This window comes from Carassius auratus, chromosome 24 (assembly GCF_003368295.1).
Source record: "Carassius auratus strain Wakin chromosome 24, ASM336829v1, whole genome shotgun sequence".
NCBI lineage: Eukaryota > Metazoa > Chordata > Actinopteri > Cypriniformes > Cyprinidae > Carassius > Carassius auratus.
Genome location: NC_039266.1, coordinates 20,894,897 through 20,919,013, shown reverse-complemented (window position 1 = coordinate 20,919,013; position 24,117 = coordinate 20,894,897). Strand labels below are relative to the sequence as shown.

The following is a 24,117-nucleotide window of genomic DNA, read 5'->3' as shown; positions in this document are numbered from 1 at the left end:
CACGCCCTTTAACGAAATCTAAAGATCTTTCGCAATTTAACATCGCAAAGGGCTTAAGATTACACTGACCAGGTTTGGTGTTGATCTGAATAAATCTCTAGGAGGAGTTCGTGTAAAGTACAACCCCTGAAAATGACCAAAACAACGCCAATTTTGCAGAGAAAATTCTAAATAACCGACTTCCTGTTGGGATTCGGATTTCGTACAAGAGACTTTTTTGTAGGTTATTGGTGTTTACAATGATGATATACCGATTTTTGTACATGTACGTGAACATAGCTCGAGGCGCACTCTGTTGAAAGTGTATAGGTGGCGCTAATCGAGCCATTTGCCACACCTGATGGAATTTGGCCTTCAGATGTGTTCAGGCCAGGACTCTTATCACACATGTGAAGTTTGGGGAAAGATCGGACATTTTATGCCTGAGTTATAACATCTTTTATTCCTATGGCGAGACATCGAACTTTTCGTGACGGCGCCATGGACACGCCTTTTAACGAAAACTCAAGATCTCACAACTTAACATCGCACAGGCCTTTAGATTAGACTGACACACAAAAAAATACATTGATGTCATAAAAATTTCTAGGAGTAGTTCATCGCAGTGTAAAATATGTCACTTCCTGTTGCCAATAGGTGGCGCTATGACTATAACTGAATATGGGCATGTCCAACTGTTCAGGTCAGGAGTCTCATCAAACATGTGAAGTTGGGGCAGATTGGTCATTGTATGTCTGAGTTATAGCAACTTCCTGTTTCATGGCGATCATCGAAATTCGCCAGGCCGCCAAGGACACGCCCATTAACGAAAACTCAAAAGCTTCGCAATTTAACATCGCAAAGGCCTTTCAGATTAGGCATACCAAATTTGTGGTTGATCTGAATGAATCTCTAGGAGGAGTCGTTGTTAAAATACAACGCATGGAAATGACAAAAATGACACAAAATTTGCTCATAATATTAGAATAACCGACTTCCTGTTGGGTTTCGGATTTTGCTCCAAGAGACTTTTTTGTAGGTATTGGAGAGTTTACATGTGTATACCGATTTTCATACATGTACATGAAACGTAGCTCGAGGCGCACACCGTTGAACGTGTATAGGTGGCGCTGTTGAGCCATTTTGCCACACCCACTTCTGAAAACCCATATCAGACGTAAATTTTCGCCAGTTCTGAGGTGTGTGCAAAGTTTCATGACTTTTCGAGCATGTTTAGGCCCTCAAAAATGCGATTCATTTGAGAGAAGAATAATAATAATAATAATAATAAATAATAATAATAATATATAAACGGAGCATTCCAAAGGTCCTCACACCATCGGTCTCGGGCCCTATAATTAAAGCTGCAAGCAGCGATGAACGGGCCCTCGCACCCGGGCTCACCGCCATCGTGTGGCTTTAGTAAAAAGGTGAACGTTGAGAAATATGCATTTTAAACTCATAAATATAAGTGCAATATATCAAAGTTTATTCCATATGTGTGCAATCTTTCCTGTTGCCAGCAGGTGGCGCTATCGTTATAATGGAATATTGGCCTTCAGATGTGTTCAAGCCAGGACCCTTATCACACATGTGAAGTTGGGCAAGATCGACATTTTATGCCTGAGTTATAACAATCCTTTTATCCCATGGCGAGACATCAAACTTCGTCATGGCGACATGGACATGCCCTTTAACAAAAACTCAAGATCTTCACAACTAAACATTGCACAGGGCTTTAGATTAGACTGACCACAAAAAAGACATTGATGTCATAAATTTTCTAGGAGAGTTTGTCACAGTGTAAAATATGTCACTTCCAGTTGCCAATAGGTGGCGCTATGACTATAACTGAATATGGGCATGGTAGATCTGTTCAGGTGTAGAGTCTTATCAAAAAATGTGAAGTTTGGGCGGATTGGACATTGTATGTGTGAGTTATAGCACCTTCATTTTTCATGGCGAATCATCGAAATTTGTCAGGCCGCCATGGACACGCCCTTTAACGAAACCTCAAGATCTTCGCAATTCTAACATGGCAAAGGGCTTTAGATTACACTGACCAAGTTTGGTGTTGATCTGAATAAATCTCTAAGGAGAGTTCGTTAAAATACAAACCCCTGAAAATGACAAAAACAACACCAATTTTGCAGGGAAAAATAAAAATAACCGACTTCCTGTTGGGATTCGGGTTTCGTACAAGAGACTTTTTTGTAGGTATTGGTGTGTTTACATATGGTTTACCGATATTTTTGTACATGTATTATGACATGTAGCTCGAGGCGCACTCCATTGAAAATGTATAGGGGCGCTATCGAGCCCATTTTGCCACACCCAATGGAATATTGGCCTTCAGATGTGTTCAGGCCAGGACTCTTATCAAACATGTGAAGTTTGGGCAAGATCTGACATTTTATGAGCTGAGTTACAACAACTTCTACTCCCATGGCGAGACATCGAACTTTGACATGGCGCCATGGACACGCCCTTTAACAAAAACTCAAGATCTTCCACAATTAACATCGCACAGGCCTTTAGATTAGACTGACCACAAAAAAGACATTGATGTCAAAAATTTCTAGGAGTAGTTGTCGCAGCGTAAAATATGTTCCTGTTGCCAATAGGTGGCGCTATGACTATAACTGAAATGGCATGTAGATCTGTTCAGGGCAGAAGTCTATCTAACATGTGAAGTTTGGGGCAGATTGGACATTGTATGTCTGAGTTACAGCAACTTCCTTTTCATGGCGAACATCGAAATTTGTCAGGCCGCCATGGACACGCCCTTTAACGAAAATCTAAAGATCTTCGCAATTTAACATCGCAAAGGGCTTTAGATTACACTGACCAGTTTGGTGTTGATCTGAATAAATCTCTAGGAGGAGTTCGTTAAAGTACAACCCCTGGAAATGGCAAAAACACGCCAATTTTGCAGAGAAAATTCTAAAAACCGACTTCCTGTTGGGATTCGGATTCGTACCAAGAGACTTTTTTGTAGGTATTGGTGTGTTTACATGTGTATACCGATTTTTGTACATGTACGTGAAACATAGCTCGAGGCGCCACTCTGTTGAAAGTGTATAGGTGGCGCTATCGAGCCATTTTGCCACACCTGATAGAATTATTGGCCTTCAGATGTGTTCAGGCCAGGAGTCTTATCACACATGTGAATTTGGGGAAGATCGGACATTTTATGCCTGAGTTACAACAACTTTCTAACTTCCCATGGCGAGACATCGAACTTTGTCACCGCGCATGGACACGCCCTTTAACGAAAACTCAAGATCTTCACAATTTAACATTGCACAGGCCTTTAGATTAGATTGACCACAAAAAAGACATTGATGTCATAAAATTTCTAGGGAGTAGTTCTTTCGGAGCATTAAAATATGTAACTTCCTGTTGCCAATAGGTGGCGCTATGACTATAACTGAATATGCATGTCAATCTGTTCAGTTCCAGAGTCTTATCAACCATGTGAAGTTTGAGGCAGATTGAACATTGTATGTCTGAGTTATAGCAACTTCATTTTTCATGGCGAATCATCGAAATTCGCCAGGGCCGCCACGGACACGCCCATTAACGAAAACTCAAAAGCTTCGCAATTTAACATCGCAAAGGCCTTTAGATGAGGCATACTAAATTTGGTGTTTATCTGAATGAAATTTCTAGGAGGAGTTCGTTAAAATACAACGCATGGAAATGACAAAAATGACACAAAATTTGCTCATAAAATTAAAATAACCGACTTCCTGTTGGGTTTAGAATTTTGGTCCAAGAGTCTTTTTTGTAGGTATTGGAGAGTTACATGTGTATACCAATTTTCATACATGTACATGAAACGTAGCTCGAGGCGCACACCGTTGAACGTGTATAGGTGGCGCTGTTGAGCCATTTTGCCACACCCACTTCTGAAACCCATATCATATGTACATTTTCGCCGGTTCTGAGGTGTGTGCAAAGTTTCATGACTTTTTGAGTATGTTTAGGCCTTCAAAAATGCGATTTCATTATGGAGAAGAAGAATAATAATAATAATTAAAGCTGCAAGCAGCGATGAACGGGCCCTCGCACCCAGACTAACCGGCAGCGAGTGGCTTTAGTTAATAGGTGAACGTTGAGAAATATGCGTTTTAAACTCATAAATATAAGTAGAATATATCAATGTTTATTCCATATATGTGCCAATCTTCCTGTTGCCAGCAGGTGGCGCTATCATTATAATGAATATTGGCCCTTCAGATGTGTTCAGGCCAGGACTTTTATCGAACATGTGAGGTTTGGGGAGGATTGGACATTTTATGCCATTTTATGAGTTAGAACAACATCCTATTTCATGGCGAAACATCGAAATTTGTCAGGCCGCCATGGACACGCCCTTTAACGAAACCTCAAGATCTTCGCAATTTGAGATCGCAAAAGGCTTTAGATTACACTGACCAAGTTTGGTGTTGATCTGAATACATCTCTAGGAGGAGTTTCGTTAAAGTACAACCCTGAAAATGGCCAAAACAACACTAATTTTGCAGAGAAAATTCTAAATAACTGACTTCCTGTTGGGATTCGGATTTCATACCAAGAGACTTTTTCGTAGATATTGGTGTGTTACATGTGTGTACCGATTTTTGTACATGTACATGAAACATAGCTCGAGGCGCACTCGGTTTAAAGTGTATACGCACTCCGTTGAAAGTGTATAGGTGGCGCTATCGAGCCATTTTGCCACACTCTATGGAATATTGGCCTTAAGATCTGTTTAGGCCAGGAACCTTATCACACATGTGAAGTTTGGGCAAGATCGGACATTTTATGCCTGAGTTTATAACATCTTTTATTCCCATGGCGAGACATTGAACTTCATCACGGCGCCATGGACACGCCTTTTAACAAAAATTCAAGATCTTCACAACTAAACATCACACAGGTCTTTAGATTAGACTGACCACAAAAAAGACATTGATGTCATAACATTTCTAGGAGTAGTTTGTCGCAGTGTAAAATATTTAACTTCCTGTTGCCAATAGGTGGCGCTATGACTATAACTGAATATTGGCATGTAGATCTGTTCAGGTCAAGAGTCTTATCCAACATTTGAAGTTTGGGGCAGATTGGACATTGTATGTCTGAGTTACAGCAACTTCCTTTTTCATGGCGAAACATTGAAATTTGTCAGGCCGCCATGGACCCGCCCTTTAACGAAACCTCAAGTCCTTCGCAATTTATTATTGCAAAGGGCTTTAGATTACACTGACCAAGTTTGGTATTGATCTGAATAAATCTCTAGGAGGAGTTCGTTAAAGTACAACCCCTGAAAATGGCAAAAACAACACCAATTTTGAAGGGAAAATTCAAAATAACCGACTTCCTGTTGGGATCCGGATTTCGTACCAAGAGACTTTTTTGTAGATATTGGTGAGTTACATGTGTGTACCAGTTTTTGTACATGTACGTGAAACATAGCTCGAGGTGCACTCTTTTGAAAGTGTAAAGGTGGCGCTATAGAGCCATTCTGCCACACCCGGTGGAATATTGGCCTTCAGATCTGTTCAGGCCAGGACTCTTATCACACATGTGAAGTTTGGGGAAGATCGAACATTTTATGCCTGAGTTATAACATCTTTTATTCCCATGACGAGACATCGAACTTCGTCGCGGCACCATGAACACGCCTTTTAACGAAAACTCAAGATCTTCACAACTGAACATCGCACAGGCCTTTAGATTAGACTGACCACAAAAAAGACATTGATGTCATAAAATTTCTAGGAGTAGTTCGTCGCAGCTTAAAATATGTCACTTCCTGTTGCCAATAGGTGGCGCTATGACTATAACTGAATATGGGCATGTCAATCTGTTCAGGTTCGGAGTCTAATCAAACATGTGAAGTTTGGGGCAGATTGGACATTGTATGTGTGAGTTATAGCAACTTCATTTTTCATGGCGAATCATCGAAATTCGCCAGGCCGCCACGGACACGCCCTTCAACGAAAACTCAAGATCTTCGCAATTTAACATCGCAAAGGCCTTTAGATTAGGCATACCAAATTTGGTGTTGATTTGAAGAAATCTCTAGGAGGAGTTCGTTAAAATACAACATATGGAAATGACCAAAATTACACAAAATTTGCTCATAATATTACAAATAACCGACTTCCTGTTGGTTTTAGAATTTTGCTCCAAGAGTCTTTTTTGTAGGTATTGGTGTGTTACATATGTGTGCCAATTTTCGTGCATGTACGTGAAACATAGCTCGAAGGCTGTTGATTTTCTTCGTATAGGTGGCGCTGTCGAGCCATTTTGCCACACCCTCTTCTGAATCCTATATCAGACGAAAATTTTCACCTGGTTTTACGCGTGTGCAAAGTTTCATGACTTTTTGAGCATGTTTAAGCCCTCAAAAATGCGATTCATTTTGGAGAAGCGGAAGAATAAGAATAATAATAATAAACAGAGCAGATACAATAGGGTCCTCACACCATCGGTGCTCGGGCCCTAATTAAAGCTGCAAGCAGCGATGAACGGGCCCTCGCACCCGGGCTCACCGCCATCGTGTGGCTTTAGTAAAAAGGTGAACGTTGAGAAATATGCATTTAAACTCATAAACATAAGTGCAATATATCAAAGTTTATTCCATAAGTGTGCCAATCTTCCTGTTGCCAGCAGGTGGCGCTATCGTTATAATGGAATATTGGCCTTCAGATGTGTTCAAGCCAGGACCCTTATCACACATGTGAAGTTTGGGCAAGATCGGACATTTTATGCCTGAGTTATAACATCTTTTATTCCCATGGCGAGACATCGAACTTCGTCATGGCGCCATGGACACACCTTTTAACAAAAACTCAAGATCTTCACAACTAAACATCACACAGGTCTTTAGATTAGACTGACCACAAAAAAGACATTGATGTCATAAAATTTCTAGGAGTAGTTTGTCACAGTGTAAAATATGTCACTTCCTGTTGCCAATAGGTGGCGCTATGACTATAACTGAATATTGGCATGTAGATCTGTTCAGGTCAAGAGTCTTATCAAACATGTGAAGTTTGGGGCAGATTGGACATTGTATGTCTGAGTTATGCACCATCATTTTTCATGGCGAATCATCGAAATTTGTCAGGCCGCCATGGACACGCCCTTTAACGAAACCTCAATTCCTTCGCAATTTAACATCGCAAAGGGCTTTAGATTACACTGACCAAGTTTGGTGTTGATCTGAATAAATCTCTAGGAGGAGTTCGTTAAAATACAACCCCTGAAAATGACAAAAACAACACCAATTTTGCAGGGAAAATTAAAAATAACCGACTTCCTGTTGGGATTCGGATTTCGTACCAAGAGACTTTTTTGTAGCTATTGGTGTGTTACATATGTTTACCGATTTTCGTACATGTACATGACATGTAGCTCGAGGCGCACTCCATTGAAAAGGTATAGGTGGCGCTATCGAGCCATTTTGCCACACCCAATGGAATATTAGCCTCCAGATGTGTGCAGGTCAGTACTCTTATCACACATGTGAAGTTTGGGCAAGATCTGATATTTTATGCCTGAGTTACAACAACTTCTACTCCCATGGCGAGACATCGAACTTTGACATGACGCCATGGACACGCCCTTTAACGAAAACTCAAGATCTTCACAATTTAACATCGTACAGGCCTTTAGATTAGACTGAACACAAAAAAGACATTGATGTCATAAAATTTCTAGGAGTAGTTCTTCGCAGCGTAAAATATGACACTTCCTGTTGCCAATAGGTGGCGCTATGAATATAACTAAATATGGGCATGTCAATCTATTCAGTTTCAGAGTCTTATCAACCATGTGAAGTTTGGGGCAGTTTGGACATTGTATGTCTGAGTTATAGCAACTTCATTTTTCATGGCGAATCATCGAAATTCGCCAGGCCGCCACTGACACGCCCTTCGACGAAAACTCAAAATCTTCGCAATTTAACATCGCAAAGGCCTTTAGATTAGGCATACCAAACTTGGTGTTGATCTGAATAAGTCTGTAGGAGGAGTTCGTTAAAATACAACGCATGGAAATGGCAAAAATGACACAAAATTTGCTCATAATATTAAAAATAACCAACTTCCTGTTGGGTTTAGAATTTTGTTCTAAGAGACTTTTTTGTAGGTGCTGGAGAGTTACACATGTGTACCGATTTTCATACATGTACGTGAAACATAGCTCGAGGCGCACACCGTTGAACGTGTATAGGTGGCGCTGTCGAGCCATTTTGCCACACCCACTTCTGAAACCCATATCAGATGTAAATTTTCGCCAGTTCTGAGGTGTGTGCAAAGTTTCATGACTTTTTGAGTATGTTTAGGCCCTCAAAAATGCGATTCATTTTGGAGAAGTATAATAATAATAATAATAATAATAAACGGAGCAATTCCAAGAGGGTCCTCACACCATCGGTGCTCGGGCCCTAATAATAATAATAATAATAATAATAATAATAATAATTAAAGCTGCAAGCAGCGATGAACGGGCCCTCGCACCCGGGCTCACCGCCATCGTGTGGCTTTAGTAAAAAGGTGAACGTTGAGAAATATGCATTTAAACTCATAAACATAAGTGCAATATATCAAAGTTTATTCCATAAGTGTGCCAATCTTCCTGTTGCCAGCAGGTGGCGCTATCGTTATAATGGAATATTGGCCTTCAGATGTGTTCAAGCCAGGACCCTTATCACACATGTGAAGTTTGGGCAAGATCGGACATTTTATGCCTGAGTTATAACATCTTTTATTCCCATGGCGAGACATCGAACTTCGTCATGGCGCCATGGACACACCTTTTAACAAAAACTCAAGATCTTCACAACTAAACATCACACAGGTCTTTAGATTAGACTGACCACAAAAAAAGACATTAATGTCATAAAATTTCTAGGAGTAGTTTGTCACAGTGTAAAATATGTCACTTCCTGTTGCCAATAGGTGGCGCTATGACTATAACTGAATATTGGCATGTAGATCTGTTCAGGTCAAGAGTCTTATCAAACATGTGAAGTTTGGGGCAGATTGGACATTGTATGTCTGAGTTATGGCACCATCATTTTCATGGCGAATCATCGAAATTTGTCAGGCCGCCATGGACACGCCCTTTAACGAAACCTCAATTCCTTCGCAATTTAACATCGCAAAGGGCTTTAGATTACACTGACCAAGTTTGGTGTTGATCTGAATAAATCTCTAGGAGGAGTTCGTTAAAATACAACCCCTGAAAATGACAAAAACAACACCAATTTTGCAGGGAAAATTAAAAATAACCGACTTCCTGTTGGGATTCGGATTTCGTACCAAGAGACTTTTTTGTAGCTATTGGTGTGTTACATATGTTTACCGATTTTCGTACATGTACATGACATGTAGCTCGAGGCGCACTCCATTGAAAAGGTATAGGTGGCGCTATCGAGCCATTTTGCCACACCCAATGGAATATTAGCCTCCAGATGTGTGCAGGTCAGTACTCTTATCACACATGTGAAGTTTGGGCAAGATCTGATATTTTATGCCTGAGTTACAACAACTTCTACTCCCATGGCGAGACATCGAACTTTGACATGACGCCATGGACACGCCCTTTAACGAAAACTCAAGATCTTCACAATTTAACATCGTACAGGCCTTTAGATTAGACTGAACACAAAAAAGACATTGATGTCATAAAATTTCTAGGAGTAGTTCTTCGCAGCGTAAAATATGACACTTCCTGTTGCCAATAGGTGGCGCTATGAATATAACTAAATATGGGCATGTCAATCTATTCAGTTTCAGAGTCTTATCAACCATGTGAAGTTTGGGGCAGTTTGGACATTGTATGTCTGAGTTATAGCAACTTCATTTTTCATGGCGAATCATCGAAATTCGCCAGGCCGCCACTGACACGCCCTTCGACGAAAACTCAAAATCTTCGCAATTTAACATCGCAAAGGCCTTTAGATTAGGCATACCAAACTTGGTGTTGATCTGAATAAGTCTGTAGGAGGAGTTCGTTAAAATACAACGCATGGAAATGGCAAAAATGACACAAAATTTGCTCATAATATTAAAAATAACCAACTTCCTGTTGGGTTTAGAATTTTGTTCTAAGAGACTTTTTTGTAGGTGCTGGAGAGTTACACATGTGTACCGATTTTCATACATGTACGTGAAACATAGCTCGAGGCGCACACCGTTGAACGTGTATAGGTGGCGCTGTCGAGCCATTTTGCCACACCCACTTCTGAAACCCATATCAGATGTAAATTTTCGCCAGTTCTGAGGTGTGTGCAAAGTTTCATGACTTTTTGAGTATGTTTAGGCCCTCAAAAATGCGATTCATTTTGGAGAAGTATAATAATAATTAAAGCTGCAAGCAGCGATGAACGGGCCCTCGCACCCGGGCTCACCGGCAGCGAGTGGCTTTAGTAAATAGGTGAACGGTGAGAAACATGCATTTAAACTCATAAATATAAGTGGAATATATCAAAGTTTACTCCATATTTGTGCCAATCTTTGTGTTGCCAGTAGGTGGTGCTCTCATTATAATGGACTATTGGCCTTCAGATGTGTTCAGGGCAGGACTCTTATCGAACATGTGAAGTTTGGGGAAGAACGAACAAATTATGCCTGAGTTACAACAACTTCGCTTGCTGTGGTGAGACATCAAAATTTGTCATGACGCCATGGACATGCCCTTTAACAAAACTCAAGATCTCCACAAGTTAACATTGCACAGGCCTTTAGATTAGACTGACTACAAAAAATACATTAATCTCAAAAAAATTCTAGGAGTAGTTTGTCACAGCATACAATATGTCACTTCCTGTTGCCAGCAGGTGGCGCTATGACTATAACTGAATATGGGCATGTAGATCTGTTAAGGGCAGAAGTCTTATCTAACATGTGAAGTTTGGGGCAGATTGGACATTGTAAGTCTGAGTAACAGCAACTTCTTTTTTCATGGCGAAACATCGAAATTTGTCAGGCCGCCATGGACACGCCCTTTAACGAAACCTCAAAATCTTTGCAATTTAACATCGCAAAGGGCCTAAGATTACACTGACCAAGTTTGTTGTTGATCTGAATAAATCTCTAGGAGGAGTTCGTTAAAGTACAACCCCTGAAAATGGCAAAAACAACGCCAATTTTGCAGAGAAAATTCTAAATAACCGACTCCCTGTTGGGATTCGGATTTCGTGCCAAGAGACTTTTTTGTAGGTATTGGTGTGTTACATGTGTATACCGATTTATGTACATGTACGTGAAACATAGCTCGAGGCGCACTCTGTTGAAAGTGTATAGGTGGCGCTATCGAGCCATTTTGCCACAACTGATGGAATTTTGGCCTTCAGATGTGTTCAGGCCAGGACTCTTATCACACATGTGCAGTTTGGGGATGATCGGACATTTTATGCCTGAGTTATAACATCTTTTATTCCCATGGCGAGACATCAAACTTCGTGACGACGCCATGGACACGCCTTTTAACAAAAACTCAAGATCTTCACAACTTAACATCACACAGGCCTTTAGATTAGACTGACCACAAAAAAGACATTGATGTCATAAAATTTCTAGGAGTAGTTCTTCGCAGCATAAAATATGTCACTTCCTGTTGCCAATAGGTGGCGCTATGACTATAACTGCATATGGGCATGTCAATCTATTCTGTTCCAGAGTCTTATCAACCATGTGAAGTTTGGGGCAGATTGGACATTGTATGTCTGAGTTATAGCAACTTCATTTTTCATGGCGAGTCATCGAAATTCGCCAGGCCGCCACGGACACGCCCTTCAACGAAAACTCAAAATCTTCGCAATTTATCATCGCAAAGGCCTTTAGATTAGGCATACCAAATTTGGTGTTGATTTGAAGAAATCTCTAGGAGGAGTTCGTTAAAATACAATGCATGGAAATGGCAAAAATGACACAAAATTTGCTCATAATATTAAAAATAACCGACTTCCTGTTGGGTTTAGAATTTTGCTCCAAGAGTCTTTTTTGTAGGTATTGATGTGTTACATGTGTGTACCGATTTTCATACATGTACGTGAAATGTAGCTCGAGGCGCACACCGCTGAACGTGCATAGGTGGCGCTGTCGAGCCATTTTACCACGCTCACTTCTGAAACCCATATCAGACGTAAATTTTCGCCAGTTCGGAGGCGTGTGCAAAATTTGGTGACTTTTTGAGCATGTTTAGGCCCTCAAAAATGCGATTCATTTTGGAGAAGCGGAATAATAATAATAATAAACGGAGCAATTCCAATAGGGTCCTCACACCATCGGTGCTCGGGCCCTAATAATAATAATAATAAACGGAGCAATTCCAAGAGGGTCCTCACACCATCGGTGCTCGGGCCCTAATAAACGGAGCAATTCCAAGAGGGTCCTCACACCATCGGTGCTCGGGCCCTAATAAAAAACAAAGCAGATACAAGAGGGTCCTCGCACCTCGGTGCTCGGGCCCTAAAAATACCTAATCATATAATAATACATAACTATAATAATCAATAATACAAAATTTACAATACCAATTATGTATTATAAAAATAATAAAAAATAAAAAAGTAATAAAATATAATCACATATAATATGCCAAGACATAATATTATCAGAAATAATAAATTAAATGTTTTTTTAATTGTATTAATTCATACATTTTTAAGTATGGCATCCAAATACTTTTTAGGACCACATATATGAGTAATAATATTGTAACATAATATGTGACAAATATTTACATTTAATCAGATAATGTCTAATAGCCTAATTTGAAGGATATAAATCCTCACCCAAACTCTTCAGTTTTTCTCTCAGACGCTGAATGAACACAGACACTGTGTCTGATTTGCAGTTAAACTCCAGTAACCTGAAGCTCATTCTGTGATATCAGCCGTTACACGAGAGACACAGACATGACAGAACTAGATCGTTCCCTTTATAAAGACACATGATCAGCTCGCAAGCTCATGCACCTCATTCTGAAGGTCTGTGCGCTTATTGTCACAAAGACATTTTGTGTGGGAGTTGATTCAGATGCATATCAGTGAAAGCAGAAAGGACTACACAATCTACAGCGAAAACCGAAACAAAAATAGACCTCATCTGCTTAGGGATTTCCCATTGTTTCCATTGTTTCTATGAATGCAAATACTTTCTATAAAAATATAACACGCCATATATTGCAAGAACTAATAATTAGATACAGATAATGGATCCAGTAATATATTTTCAGATGATAAATGATCATGTGACATCAAATATCACTGAAGGTCTCTTAGTAAAATGTTCTTACTTTATGGTCAAGTACTGAACAGTAAACTCAAATACAGTAAATGTGTCTGTATGTTCATGCAGGTGTGTGGAGAGAAAAACAGATTTGAGAAACTCATGGAGTATTTCAGAAATGAGGACAACAACATTGATTTCATGGTGAGGACCTACTGTATAAAATGCTTCATATGTTTTCATTTTAAGATTCTTACACTGACTGTACAGTATTTAGCTTAACAAAAAGGATGAAGGAGCACAACAGACATCTATATTTAAGGCCCTTTTTGTACATTGACTTAATTATCAGTCATTCTTGAGAACCTTTCCACTTTAGGACAAGCAGAACGTATATACAGGTATGTATTAAAGCTGTAGTAGGTAACTTTTGTAAAAATATATATTTTACATATTTTTAAACCTGTCATTATGTCCTGACAGTAGAATATGAGACAGATAATCTGTGAAAAAAATCAAGCTCCTATGGCTCCTCCCAGTGTCCTATTGCCATTTGCAGAAAATACATCGCTCCCATTAAGAAACAACCAATCAGAGCTGCGGTCCGTAACTTTGTTTGTGTTCAAAATGTAGAAAAATTTATATAATAAGCGAGTACACCATGAATCCATTTTCCAAACCGTGTTTTTAGCTTGTCCTGAATCACTAGGGTGCACCTATAATAAGTGTTTATATTCGGACTATTTTAGATTGCTTCGGGGGCACCGCGGCGGAGTAACCCAGTACCTTTGTGATTCTACATAGACATAAACAGAGAGAAGTAGTTCCGGCTACAATGTTCTTCCGCAAGACGCAAGCAGTTCTGTTTATTAACCACTAGAGCGTCAAAAGTTACCGACTGCAGCTTTAATAATCATATGATTAAAATGTATTTTAATAATTTTCTCACAAATTCACTATATTAACACCACATACTTTTCACATTCCAGACATAGATTAAGGTTTCTCCTGTTGTTATTGACCTTTCATGAGTGTGAGGAAAACTGATCAGTATATGTTCCCCTTCTCACCTCTAGGTGGCTTGTATGCAGTTTATCAACATTGTAGTGCACTCAGAAGAGAACATGAACTTCCGAGTGTATTTACAGTATGAGTTTACACAACTGGGACTAGACAGCTATCTGGAGGTGAGCAACTACTGTTCAAGGTTTTGAGCTTTTTTTTTTTTTTTTTTTTTTGAAAGAATGAAATACATTCATACTTTTATTCAGCAAGGATGCATTAAATTGATCAAAAGTGACACTACTGTAAAGACATTTATAATGTTACAAAATATTTGTATTTCAAATAAATGCTGTTCTTTTGAACGGTGTACTCATCAGAGTGTCCTAAAAAATGTATCATTGTTCCCAGAAAAAAAGAAAATAGCTGCAGTAAGTAGCAGGAATGTTTCTTGAAGAAAGCAAATCAGTATATCAGAATGATTTCTGAAGGATCATGTGATACTGAAGACTGGAGTGATGACGCTGAAAATACAGCTTTAAATCACAAAAATAAATTATATTTTGCAGTATACTCACATAGAGAACAGTTTAGTTATGTTTCACAATCTTACTGTTTTTAATGTGTGAATTGTTTTGTGTGTGTGTGTGTGTAGAAGTTAACCGTCACTGAGAGCGAGAGGCTGCAGGTGCAGATTCAAGCGTATCTGGATAATGTGTTTGATGTAGGAGCGATGCTAGAGGACGCCGAGGCCAAAAACACAATAATGGAACATCTAGAGGAGCTACAAGAACAAAACACACAGGTACACACACACACCCCAAACACACACAACATTACTGCAATCTTTCTGTCCAGTTCTGATATAAATGTTTTCAAGTACATCTGCTGTTTGACTACAACAACAACAAAATGCATTATATATAATAATAAAATAAAAATGCACTGAATGGAATAGATGCATTTTTATTTTCAATTATTTTTGTTATTTATTCAATTATATTATCTATCTATCTATCTATCTATCTTGTAAAGCACTTTGGTTTAATTCTATTTTGGTTTAATGCAACATAATGCACATCATATTTATTAATGTAAATGAATAAGTATACACACTAAATCATATTAAAGCACTGAGTGTGTGTTGTGTAAATCAGTTAAACACTAGACTGCAGCAGTGTGAGAGTGAAGCTGTGGAGAAGACGTCTGAACTGGAGAAACAGCTCATACAGAGTAGGAAAGAGGTGGAGCTTCTGAAGGTAACACACTTTGCTAAAACACACACTTACTTTTACTCCTGTTTCCAGGCTGTGAAGCTTTCATGTGTGTTTCCAGGACAGTGTGAAGGAGACACAGGCTCAGCTCTCTCAGCTGCAGCAGAAGGAGAAAGAGAGAGAGATATACAGTGAGAAGGAGCAGGAGCGAGAGAGAGAGAGACAGCGCTCTGCTGAAGCTCTGTCCGAGCTGGAGAAGATGGCCCAGGTTCTGCTGGACCGAGGTCTGATCCGCATGGACAGATCCCAATCCGGCTCTCTGGAATTACACATTATGCCAGCTGCTAACATAACAGGTGAAGATCCAGAAATACATCTAACCAGTGTTACAATTACATCATCATTTTCTATATAATTTCTATTTAATTCTAATGGTACTTTTTTATTTATAAAGATGTTCTATACTTTTGTATTATTAATTTTTTTTTATATTTCCAAACAGGGTTATTATCGTTAAGTGAAACTAAAACAATACAATAAAACAAATATAAATAATAAATAAATAATAATAAATTTTGTTGCAATATAAACATTGAAACAATTTTTAATGTAAAAAATGCAAACATTTTATTTCAGCTTTAACATTTCTCATTTTCATTTAGTTTAACTTGATGTACTAAAATAGCTGAAACTAAATATGAAAAAAAAAATTACCATAAAGAATAAAAAAACACAACCAATAAAAATTGTGAAGAAAATTGTGTAGAAAATGTGAAAATCTAAAATGTTTTTAAATATTAACAAAAACATAATAGTATAATACTAAAACACAGTTAGACGAAGGTTAACCTAATTAATTAATATAATATAATATAATAATATAATATAATATAATATAATATAATATAATATAATATAATATAATATAATATAATATAATATAATATAATATAATATAATATAATATAATATAATATAATATGGACCATGAAGCAAAACAAGTGAACAACCACTTCTTTGTACAATTTTTTTAGATTATTATAAAATCTTATGTATTTTAAAAACTTTTAGCAATGTAATATATGCTCATATGAATATTTTATTTCCATGAATACTATCTTTCTGCTAACTAAAAAATAAATAATTATCTTCTCTTTGAACTCCAAGATAATAGTATCACAGAAATAAAGGCCTCGCCTGTGATGCAGTCTCCGCCCCCTCCTCCTGCCCCCGCCCCTCCACCACCACCTCCTCCTCCGCCCCCTATGAGTGTAGCCCCGCCCCCTTCACCTGTGCCTGGAAGGACAGGAAGTGTACAGACAGGTGAGTGAAATGATGACAGTCCTGTATTGTACAACAAAACTATAAGATGTTGGAATGATTTTGAATGAAAAGTGAAGCTGTGCACATTGCACTGAAAGATTTGCTTGCGTTTCTTCCCTCTGTGTGTGTGTGTGTGTGTGTGTGTTTAAGGTGTAAAAGGTAAGAAGCCAATCAAGACCAAGTATCGCATGCCACTGCTTAACTGGCAGGCTCTAATGGAGGAACAGGTGGCCGGCACCGTCTTCACAGAGCTGGATGATGAAAGTGTGCTTGGGGTCAGTTCTGTCGTTTTAACTCGACTGATTGAAATGTATGAAATAGAGGCACCTGAAGAGTATTACCCATTATAAACCTTTGCTGCTTTGTGCTTTTTTCTACTTTAAATATATTGTTTAATTATTTATAAAATATTTTTTTATATAAAATGTTGAAAAATTAATTAAATTTTTGGTTTTTATATTTATACATTTTATTTTTGTTTAAATGCATTAAACAGGGCTGCCTAAAATAAGAGTTGCTAGAAACATGAGCTGCTTTTTTCTTTAATTATTAATTAATTTTAATTGTTTATAAAATATATATTTATATAGAAAATATTCTATATATATTCTATATATGTGTGTGTGTGTGTGTGTGTGTTTGTGTGTGTGTGTATATATATATATTATGTTATTATTACAAAAATACTAAATGTTTTAGGGCAAGTCTTTCCTTCTTTGTTTGTGATTCTAACCTGGCTGATATGAATGCATTTATTTATTTATTTTTGCCTTTTTGTTTTTAAAATATAATTGTAAATAATTTATAACATATTTATATATACAATATATATAAAAAATACAAAATTCAAACATTTATGCATGCTATTTTAATGTAAAAAAAAATATGCTAAATGTTTTATGAATAGTCTTAAGCTGTTAGAATTAGCTTAACATTTATCATCAGAGTTTATTTGAGAAACTAAAGCTGATGTGAGTCGCCTCTCTGTCTTTGCTCTGTCTGAAGGAGCTGAATATGGACGTCTTTGAGGAGTTGTTTAAAACTAAAGCTCAGTCTGCACCTGTGGATGTCGGCACTCTGAAGGTGAAAGCGGCTCATAAAGCATCCAGTAAAATCGCACTGCTGGAGCCCAACAGGGCCAAAAACCTCGCCATCACGCTGCGGAAAGTAGGCATGAGCACTGCGCAGATCTGCACTGCGATCCAAACGTGTGTACAAAAGACACAATTTTGATGCAACCAAAAGTTGCATGTTTCAAACTAATCCCAAAACTCCCTGTGTGCAGGTATAATCTTGATTTGCTAAACTCTGACTTTCTGGAGCTGCTGGAGCGTTTCATCCCGTCGGATTATGAGCTGAGGTTGATTGAGAAATACGAGCGTGAAGGGCGCCCCCTGCAGGAGCTGTCGGAGGAGGACCGATTCATGGTGGCCTTCAGCAAGATCCCGCGTCTGGCACAGAGAATCAGCACTCTGACCTTCATGGGCAACTTCAGCGAGAGCATCCTGCTAATAAAGCCTGTCAGTGAATCCATCAGAGAATACACTTCAGTCCTATTACTTATGAATGGGAGAAACTGCAAAGCACAGCATGGCAGAATAGTCCCGCCTTCTGATTTAAACAGCCAATCGCTGATTGGTAAAGTCATTGCGTCACCGCAGCTGCTGTTTGAAGCGCGGTCTAGCCTGCAAAAAAAATAATGAATAAATAAACAATTTTAAGCAGTTTATTTCAGATTTTTTTGCTGATTTGAAATGTATAATATAATTGTGAGATTTCAGGATTCCCCCATTCATCTAGATAAGACTTGGTGAACAGACTTTCCTTGAAAGGCAATGTTATATAAGGAGAATGCATTCTTGAATTTAACTTTAAACGAAAATATATATAAAAAATCCTGGTCTTATTTTACAGCAATTAAATGCCATCATTGCTGCATCCATGTCAATCAAATCCTCCAGCAAACTCAAGAAGATTCTAGAGGTAAAGAGAATACATTTTCTTCTGGAAAAAAATCATTTGTGCAGTGAAAGCTAATCTTTTTTTTTTTTTTTTTTTTTTTATGTCTAGATCATTCTTGCATTTGGGAATTACATGAACAGTGAGAAGAGAGGATCAGCATATGGATTTCGACTCCAAAGTCTGGACCTGGTCAGACAAAACCTCTTTACAATTTTTTTCTCTTTTTTTATTTTTTTTAAATGTATGTTATGTAAGTTTAGTTAATTAAATTAAAAATCATATTTGACTTACACATGAAATACACATATAAATTTACATCTATGCATTTGGTACAAACTTTTATCCAAACTGACTTACATTGCATTAAATCTGATAAGTTCATGATAAATTATATGTGAATTTATCGCGCATCTCTCTTATTTACACTCTCAGCTTCTGGACATGAAATCCACAGATCGAAAACTGACACTCCTGCATTTCATCGTCAGCATCATACAAGAGAAATATCCTCAGCTGCACAACTTTCACACTGAACTACACTGTCTGGATAAAGCTGCACTGGGTGAGCGTTGAACATAAACACATATTCACATCAGCTCACCACTACAACTCTAAGTGTGTATTATTTTTTTAATTATTTAAAAAAATCTATTTTATAATCTAAATTATTTTTTAAAATGTAATATATTTAACATAATTATATGTATAACTTTTATTTTAATTAAAATAAAATAAAATAAATAATAATACAAATAAATAAATAAATAAATTAATTAATTAATTAATTAATTAATTAAATAAAATAAAGTTTAGAGTTGCTAAAACATTTTTTCTTCTTGTTTATATTATTATTTAATATTTTAATTATTTATAAAACATTTTAGATAAATATATTAATAACATAAATGTATAAACTATTATATACATTTTTACTTAATAGTTTTATTAAATGAAAATGTAAAATGTTTGTCTTCCTATGATAAAGCACACTTAAATAATATAAAATAATATTTGCATTGATTAAAAACTAAACAAAGATAATCAGAACAATCAAAGCCAAAATTCCAGGCTGGTGATCTAAAGGTTGTAAGTCTGCTGAAAGCATCTGCTGAAAGCATCTACTCTGACCTGCATGTTTCTCTCAGTCTCTCAGGACAGCATCCTTGCAGATGTTCGATCTCTGGAGAAGGGAATGGAGGTGGTTCGAAGGGAATATCTCCAGCAGAAAGACAGCGCTGTCCTCACAAACTTCATGTCCAGTAACGGCAGTCTGCTGGACTCTGTGGTCAAAGACAGCAAAACTGCAGAGGTGGAGATGAATTCAGTTGTGTGTGAAATCTTTTCTGAACTACAGTGAATGACTGGATCGTCTGTGTGTCTCTACAGGAGGTCTTTCACTCAGTGGTGGAGTATTTCGGAGAGGATCCCAAATCCACGCCTCCTTCTGTTTTCTTCCCTGTTTTTGCCAGATTTATTAAAGCATATAAGGTAATCAAAAAATTATTACCTTGTGCTCATGTCACATCAGCATATATCATCCTGGTAATGAGAGATTCAAATAACAAAGACATGCAGAATTTCTTTTCTTTTTTTGAACCAAGTTTCACTCGGTGTTTCACAAATAATTACGAAGAAATTATTACACAATTTTATGTAGAAATGGTATTATAAAATGTATGCCATAATTTTTTTTAGTTATCTATCTATCTATCTATCTATCTATCTATCTATCTATCTATCTATCTATCTATCTATCTATTTCAGTGCATCAACCCTTCATGAAAGTATATTTAGCCCATAAACAAGGGTTGTTATTGTTAAATATAATAAAACATATTAAAATTGTTTTCAGTAATCACAATAAAGCTGAAATAAAATATATTATAAATATTAGATTTAAAAACCAAAAAAGATTTAAATGGTACCTTGGCAAGTAATTGAAATAAATGACTAAAAATGACTAAAATAAAAAATGATAAATATTTACATACTGTTACTACTATTAATAATAATGACTAAATAAAAAATACATAAGAACAAGAATACTTACAAAAATGACAAAAATCTCTAAATAAAATCTTAATATTAAATAAAAAACTAAAATTTAATAATTCCAAATGCTGCTGCTTTTTGCTAACTAACTGAAATAAATAACTTTTAAGTAATAAAAAGATTACAACTACAGTACAATAAACATACATTTATTTATTTTTATAAACAAATCATAAATTCCAAATAAATTAGAAAAAAGAAGAAAAATGACAAAAACGGATAAAGACAACATCAAAATTGTTGTCTTTATCCGTTTTTGTCATTTTTATTTGTCATGCTTGCTAAAATATATTATAAGGGTTATTTCAACAATAATTACTTCAAAAACCCTGTAAAGATCCCACCCTTTAGCATACTATTTCTAACAGTCCCTTTCTCCTGATCTAGTGTATAGACAGTATGTTACTTTCATGCTGCTTTGTACAAATATAGTTTTCCAGTTGTTCCTCCTGCGTGTTGATTGATGGACGAGTCTCTCTTTCTCTGTAGCTGGCCGAACAGGAGAACGAACAGCGGAGGAAGAGAATCTCTGAGACTGATTTGGGCTCAGATTTACACATCCCTGACTCTCCTGTGAACACTGCTGTGTCTAACAGGGTAATGTGCCACAGACAGACACAGAAGCACCGGAGAACAGGAAGTAAAGCATCAAGGTCTCACAGGTTTGTTGATTGATGTGTTCAGATGCCGGTGATGCCAGGCTTCCCTCAGGTGGATCTGATCGCAGAGCTGAAGCGCAGGCAGATGACGCCGCTCGTGAGAGAGGGCAGAGACGGAGCCATCGAGGACATCATCACAGGTCAGGCTGAAGAAAACCAGTGCCCTAACTTTCAATGTGATTCTACCATTGTTAGGGGTTGTATTATAAATGGTGAAAACTAAACCCAGTGCATACCTCTATGCCAAACATTCAGGGAAAAACTCAAATTAAATTAAATATAATATAAATCAGTTAAATTACAAAAATTAAAACAAGTGCAACTGACTAAATTTGACATTCTGCTTTCTAAATAATTCTTTTATTCTACTGACAGCCATAGTTTTATATAACGGTGAGTAGAAAGAGATGATGTCAGCTTAAAAGAAAAGAAAACGTAGATAATATTTTATACACATTTATAATATTGACAATATTTATAATGTCTATATATATATATATATATATATATATATATATATATATATATATATATATATATATATATATATATATATATATATATATATATATTAATAAATATAAGCATAAAAGACCCACTTGTACAATACAAATAATAAAAATGTAAATATAATATTTATAAACTATAAATATGTTGAAATATATTTATATTATATACATTTGTATAAATGTATTTATATTATAATTTAAATCTAAAAGTAATAATATTTATAATAAATATATTGAAATTTATTTATTTTTAAAATGTTTGTATAAAGGCCAGTTTATATAATAAATGTTTTATTTATATTTTTAAAACATTATAACTATATAGTATTTCTTAACTATAAATATAAAAATATACTATATTTTTCATTTTGGATAGACCCATTTATAGCTACTGTGAAAATATCAGAAATATTTCTAAAAAAAATTATTAGAAATTTAAAAATGTAAATTGAAATTTGTTTATACTACATTAGTTTTACTGTACATTGATACAGAATTCAACTCCTAGTGTTCATCGTTCTTCCTGGTGCTTCTTGGGATTCTTGGCCTATATTCTAATTCTTTCTTCAATCATTTTGTGTGTTATTTGATTCACTCTGATGTTCTAGATTGTGTATTTAGTCTGTCTGTCTTCTTTCCTGTCACGTTTCTCTCTCTGTCTGGTCCTCAGCTCTGCAGGCGGTGCCGTTTACGGCTCGTTCTGGGAAGCGCTCGTCTCGTCTGCTCTGTGATTCGGGTTTCTGCGATGGGACTTCTGCTTTATAACTGTCTCTTATTTCCTCTCTTCTGTCTCTGAAGGTATCGCTCTTCAGTAACACTCAGCTTCCTGCAAGCGTCTCCCTCAGTTCCTCCGTGTAGATCTCTGATGTTTCCCTTTCTGTCAAGTTTTTGAAAAGCTCAAAGATCTTCCGATATCTTCATCGGGGGGTTTCTGACTGTGTGTGTGTGTGTGTGTGTGTGTGTGTAGATTTAAGGAACCAGCCATACATCAGAGCAGACGGAGGAAGACGAAGCGCCAAATGGAAACCAGCTCAGCAGCTTCCCGTGTCGTCCGACATCTCTCTGTGAAACACACACAGCTCAAAGCATCCTGTGATGAACCCACATTACACACGAGGCCAAAAACAGTTTACAAGAAATATTTAACCACAAGCAAAATTAAGCTATTTGTATTTAAATTATAAAAGCTGTACTATTTATGTACAATTTATTTAACAACTTTATAGTCAATCTCAAGAAACCTTTCAAGAACGTGTGCTTGTATATTTCATATCTCACCCCAAAATGTTACGAATTTCTGAAATGTGAAGAATTTGAACAAGCGTGTATATTTAATACTCTGCATCAAAGTTAAAGAAAAAAAAAGAAATTAAAAAAGTGTTTTTATATTTCATATTTCAGCCCAAAATTGAAAAAGAAATTTGAAGAATTTGAATGTGCTTGCATATTTCATACTTTGCACCAAAATTAAAAGGAAAGAAATTTGAAAAATGTAAACATGCATATTTCGCCCCAAAATGTAAAAAAAAAAAGAATCTGAACATTCTTTAATATTTCATATTTTGCTCCAAAATTAAAAGAAGAAAAAAAAGAAATTTGAAAAATTTGAACATGGTTGTATATTTCATATTTCAACTCAAAATGCAAAAAATAATTTTGAAGAATCTGAATGTGCTTAAATTTTAAAATAAAAAAATAAAAACTGTGAACAATCAATTTTTTTTTTTTTTTTAGAATTTTAAGAATTTAATTTAAAAATGAACAGTTATTCCTTATCATTTTCTTATAATGTTTAGATGAAATACGGCATATTCCTGACAGGTTTCGTGAGATTAACTCTATAACAACTGGATCTTCAGCTTCATTTTGACACTGTATTCTGGAAATGCTTACTGTACACCAACTACTGAAACTAGCTTCGTCTAGTATGTGTATATATATATAAATGTATTTTTTGTTTTCATTTTGTTTTTTCTTTCTGCATATAACATAATAAAGATTTTATACTGGATAAAAAAAATGCCATTTACCATTACAACAAAAAAAAAGTACAGTATTTCTGTATTTACAATTAGTGCACAAGACTGTAGTACAAGATATTCACTTTAATAGTCACAAAAACAGCACAAGAACATTCAAAACCAACAGTCTCTTGTAAATACACAACCTGACAAGGTTTTTTTCA

At 36.4% G+C, this 24,117-nt stretch overlaps 1 protein-coding gene across 1 annotated transcript; it reads left to right on the top strand.

Annotated features, from left to right (window-relative positions):
* Nucleotides 1-13,337: 13,337 nt before the first annotated feature.
* Nucleotides 13,338-23,297, top strand: LOC113042579 (formin-like protein 1). The gene is made up of 17 exons (XM_026201525.1): nucleotides 13,338-13,415; nucleotides 14,288-14,398; nucleotides 14,869-15,018; nucleotides 15,371-15,472; nucleotides 15,549-15,783; nucleotides 16,595-16,750; nucleotides 16,901-17,025; nucleotides 17,756-17,958; nucleotides 18,036-18,270; nucleotides 18,665-18,733; nucleotides 18,821-18,901; nucleotides 19,145-19,274; nucleotides 19,858-20,021; nucleotides 20,099-20,200; nucleotides 21,254-21,361; nucleotides 21,449-21,563; nucleotides 22,900-23,297. The coding sequence occupies exons 1-17, from the start codon at nucleotides 13,374-13,376 to the stop codon at nucleotides 22,998-23,000; spliced, it is 2,229 nt and encodes a 742-aa protein (XP_026057310.1). The 5' UTR covers nucleotides 13,338-13,373; the 3' UTR covers nucleotides 23,001-23,297.
* The last annotated feature ends 820 nt before the right edge of the window (nucleotides 23,298-24,117 follow it).